A 5,221-nucleotide genomic window follows, 5' to 3' on the forward strand; every position below is an offset into this window, starting at 1 on the left:
TCAATCCAGTCAACTACACAAGACGATATCCCTGGTAAGACTGACAGACTTTCTGGCTTCTGATTAGTCGCAGCAGCTGCAGAAAATGTACAAATGACAGCTTTGTCAGACTCAAAGCATATAGACATAGATTATAGCTGTTTCCTGTGAAAATTACTTACGCAATAATTTTCCAAATTGGCTGACTAGATCCAGAGATTTCCACAACGTCACAAACTTTACTTCTTTTGTTTAGATAAATGGTCACATCCACAACACAACCTTGATCAATGAATCTATGCGACTGCTAAGTGCTAATCCTAATTATACTGTCACGTGAAAGAATGCACCTACGGGATAAGTAGTATTTTGACTATTCTATATTGCCCACGCAGACGAAGTTGCGGGCAACAGCTAGTTACTTATAAAATATAGCATGATTTTTTTGTCTGAAAATATTTTTAGGCTCAATCTATGGATACTTTCATTATTGAATTAAAATTCTCAGATCTAGATTATGCGATTCATTTGCTCCTCTGCTCGTATTTTCAAATTGTTTTCGCTAAAGGTCTAGACAGTTGCTTATAACTTTTATGTTAGCTGACTTGTTATTTCATTATTACGTCAAACAACGAATAAATTGTTGTCTCCGTTACGTTAAAATATGGTAATAAGTCAAACGCTCGTGAAAACTGAATCGATTTCGTTTTTAGTTCTCATCTCGCAATAATTAGCACTTAATTACATAATTTGTGTGTCGGTGACATTAGCCTCCGTAACATATCGTTAACATTGCTCGAGAGAAATCAGAAGAAAATTATACCGAGATAGATTTATTACGTGATACACAGTGGCATATTTTTTTAATGTTTGCAAATATGCATCAACCAAACTATTGATACTTTCGTGAATAACTTTAAAAAAGTTGCGTGAGGAAATGCGAATGAAATAATACAGTGGGTTATTTCTATAATTTATTTTTGTAAAACGTCGAAAATACTTACAAAAATTTAACAACAACTTCAACAGCAATACATTTAACTTATCACAATAAAATAATTAGAACAAAGTTATAATTTTAAGGAAATAATATTTACAATACATTTGTCCGTCTTAAAGACATGTTAGCGTACATATGTACAAAACGTAAAACGCCTTAATATTATTTAACTTACACAACAAAAATAAATGCCAAATTTTATAATACAGCGATTTAAGCAGTCCAATGAAAATGTTTAACAGTCAACGAATAAAATTACAAAAGTCTATTAAATATAATCCTATAAATAGTTAAATACAATAAAGAACATTGTACATCAGGGTATTAAAGTAACTCTACGTAGAAGCCTCGGTACCAATAGTATCGGACTTTGACTCCGCGACCGGTGGCGGCGGTCGCAATAGAATTGGTACAGAAGTCTCTAAACTCTCGGTTTCAGCACCAGCCTCAAACAACGGCTCAGTCTTCATAATACGAAGAAGTTTCGGTTTGTTTACACGTCTCCTACGAGTATGTTTTTCCATTTTCCCGTGACTACCCCTACTCATGTGAGAATGTGGGGGAGGAGGTTTCAGTAAAGGATAGGGTTCATCAACATCAGCCTTCGGATATTTCCTTTGATATGAATGACGCCCTGACATCAACAAATTTGGATGCCTGTGCCTCTCGTTTATCGGTCTCGAACCAGGCATAAAACGGCTTTTTGTTCTGGTTTCGTCAAAATTGCTGGAGATTACATCATCACCCTGTCCCGTTAGATCAGATACAGAGCTAACATCTCTTTCACTTGTTGAATCATCTTGTTCCATTACAGCGCCTATTGGGTGAGTACTTGATGCATCAGCAATAGGAACACTTATACTTTCCTCTTCTTCTTGACTACGAGAGTATTTTGGTCCTTGATAAGGAAATCTTCCGTTGTTGTAAATATCTAAGTAAGACCCACCAAGTGCGCTCAGTCCATCATTTATAGGGGCTAGATTTCCAGCATTTTCATTTTTCAATAGAAACTGTAACTGTGATAAATCAAACTTCAGAGGTGATGGTTTTGAATATTGATCTCTTAGTGTCATCATTTGAGAATCATCTACGGTGGGCTTTCCTTTCAACATATCGGCAACCAATTTAAGATCCATATTAAATGGATTGGCTACTTTAAAGCCATTGATGGTCGATATTAAATTACCTGTTTGATCCATTTCAGGTCTATTGATATTCATAGCTGGTTGCTTATTTAATAAAAGTTTGCTCAGCAAGTTGCTAGTGACGTCAAGTTGATGACTCGCAACGTTTTGATTTATTCTCATTGGCAAAGGTGTTGGTATAGTCCCTTGATCAAAGTTCAGGTTGTGTAACTTAAGCGCATCGTTAGCCATACCTTGAGTAAGTTTGTATGGAATATCGTTGAATTTTAATATGCTAGCAATATCTGACGGTAACTGGTTTTGGTTACGATTGTATCCCGCCTGCTGAGAGCTCTGTGATTGCATATTATCTGGGTAGTTATTAACTTGTTGAGATAAATAGCTCAGGCCTTGTGATCCAGAGTAACTTCCTGGACTGTAACCAGACTCTGGTGATTGCTGTTTACCGTAAATACTAGATTCAATTTGTTTCATATTATCAGAAGTCAAGTAGTCATCAGACTTGGTTTTAATGTTGAATCCGTAGATAGCGTTTTTGTCTTTATAAAATGAGTCCGTCACGGGCCTTAGATACTGCCTAACATTTTGATCTAGTTGATCTTTACCGTAATTAGAAGCCGAATATCTACTGTTACTGTCTAAATTGGTTCCTGACTTCAATTGGGAATCTGAATTGCCTACTACATTTGAAACATCTATTGGGACAATGTTCTTTAATGCTTTGTCATGGTCGAACGGTTGTTTTGGTTTACTGTCTGGCGTTGAAAGGAAATATGGAGACGCTGTTATTAGATCATTTTGTGTATTGTACAAGTATGGATTATTTGAATTGTCAGTGTATTTATTTTTCTGTTTATCATTGTTGCCGTAATACCCACTTCCTGCATTGTTGATGTCAGAGTTTCCAATGTTACTGGATCCGTAGTTATTGCTTCCGTATACTTGCTGTTGTTGTTGTTGTTGCTGCTGCTGCTGTTGTTGCTGTTGTTTCAATCTTTCGTGTGCTTTAGCAGCGGCTTTCGCAAACTCTTGAGCTTCAATCGCTTCAGTTCCCGATTTTGAAACTTGGTCATAGTTATAAGGTTTGCCAGTGTCCATATGGAAACTCACCTGGCTAACAGCCGTACCGTCGGATTGCATCCCTAATTGGGAATATCTAGGAGGATACCCAGAACTGTAATCAATCAAAGGCTTTTTACCGGTCAGTTTCCATCCAAAGTCACCATTAGAATATAGGTCTGGTTGGGCTGTGTCATGGTCCAAGTCCCTGGTGCGAATTTTCAAATTATTTAACATTTGGTTATCAGGCTGTACATAATTAACAAATAAATTATTAGCAGATGCCATACTACCAATGCGATGGGTTTCACTGTTTACATTATCCGAGTTTGAATCTAATCTTGTATCTTGTTGGCTATTTTGGTACTGATAATTCTGGTATTGATTGTACTGATTCTCCTGCATGGACTTTGCTGCAGCATTGATATTGGCGTTCATAGCGTTCTGCCAGGATTCTCGCAGCTGGTCCTGGTAAGGTGAAGTTGTAGTAGTCGATGAAGATGTGTACTCGTTCTGGTACTGTTGTTGCATACTCGCCGGATACCTAACGCCATTGCCGGCGTAGTCATAATGGTCTATTTGCATTTTCTTATTTTGATCACCATTGTCGTAACCTACGTTATTACCTATCGTTGTTGTGACCCTGTTGGTATAATCAGGCGAACCGGTTTGTATGGCAGATAATGGAGACGAAACATATGACTGTATGTTTGATGGACTAGAAAGATATAATGGCGAAGAGCTGGATACATACGCACTAGGCTGACTACTATACTGACCATTATTCAGAGGAGTAGATAAATAAGATGGAAGGGGGGATGGTGTACTCTGAACGCTGTCTAAATACGGATTAGGTGTACTAAACTGGTAAGGGCTGGGACTGGATAGGAAAGTTTGTCCATGTGACGCTTTAGGCTCTAATGGTATCTGATTATTCTGTTGGTTGTTGCTATCGTAATTAGATGGAGACACTGTCGAGTACTGGTACTGTGGCTGTGGTGTGGCTGTGTACCCTATGTTCGGGGCTGGGGTAGACATCTGTGTTTGTTGGTAGTACTGATTCTCTGCTCTCAACTGTTGGAGGAATTCCTCCGGTGGTAAAGAGTACTGCATCGATGCATACTGGTTACTAGCTCCTGCGCCGCTGTCCTGCGATTCCGTATTCTCTGGTTGCTTCTCAGTTTCTTCTATCTGTTGCTGAAATGGGTTTTTGATTCTGTAAATCTTTCTGCTTCTTGAATAAAATGTTCGACCGTAGTTATTTTTACTGTTATCATCATTGATGTTGTATTGTATGCTGGGTGAACTTAGTGGCTGGTTGTTCTGGTCTCTCTGGAGTAAGTTGTTGAAGCCTGTGATGGTATCAACTTGACCATCGGTGGAAGCCATTTGTTGATAACGGAGGATGTCTTGTTCGGTGAATCCATTTTGACAGCGGGTGGTTTTGATCAGTTGTATTATGACTAGTAGCCGTATCTGTAAACAAGAGAAATCGAAAATCAGTAGATGTCATACTGAGGTTGGGTGACTTATGGAATAACTGCATGGTCTTAATCGATGTCATAATCAATGAATTCTTAGATCAGTGTTGCTTAAAATCACGCATAGATATGTGTACATGCTCAGTATATTTAACAGAATTAGCTTATATGTAAGCTTCTAACAAAATTAACGTTTATGTACAACTAGAAAATTCCTTAAGTAAAAAGTTCAGAGACTCATGTAAATGAATTAATTAGCCTTTTAATTAAATTAATGATGTTTATGAAAAACTGGCAGTAACGAGTTTCCAGGCATGCGACCCACCTGTTTAGAAATTACCATGTTGATGAGTTAACTATAGATTTAGAAAACTGTCAGCTTGCTATCTAATGGTCCAGCATTTTTAGAAAGGCAGTAACTTTCGTTAAAGGACTTGCATACTGATGACTTTGTATCTGACCTATCCACTCTCGACGTTTGCAGCTCCATAACTTGTCCATCGGGTGTTATTTTTACTTCACAGTCAATACAAGGTTTTCCCTTTCAACTACTACTT

The 5,221-nt window shown here is 37.8% G+C and overlaps 1 protein-coding gene across 1 annotated transcript; it reads right to left on the minus strand.

The window, feature by feature from the left end:
- Window positions 1–1,314: 1,314 nt before the first annotated feature.
- LOC124636664 (putative uncharacterized protein DDB_G0282129) lies at window positions 1,315–5,007 on the minus strand. The gene is made up of 2 exons (XM_047172826.1): window positions 4,990–5,007; window positions 1,315–4,659 (listed from the first exon to the last, which is right to left on the minus strand). The coding sequence occupies exons 1-2, from the start codon at window positions 5,005–5,007 to the stop codon at window positions 1,315–1,317; spliced, it is 3,363 nt and encodes a 1,120-aa protein (XP_047028782.1).
- Window positions 5,008–5,221: the final 214 nt, after the last annotated feature.

This window comes from Helicoverpa zea, chromosome 14 (assembly GCF_022581195.2).
Source record: "Helicoverpa zea isolate HzStark_Cry1AcR chromosome 14, ilHelZeax1.1, whole genome shotgun sequence".
Classification (NCBI taxonomy): Eukaryota; Metazoa; Arthropoda; class Insecta; order Lepidoptera; family Noctuidae; genus Helicoverpa; species Helicoverpa zea.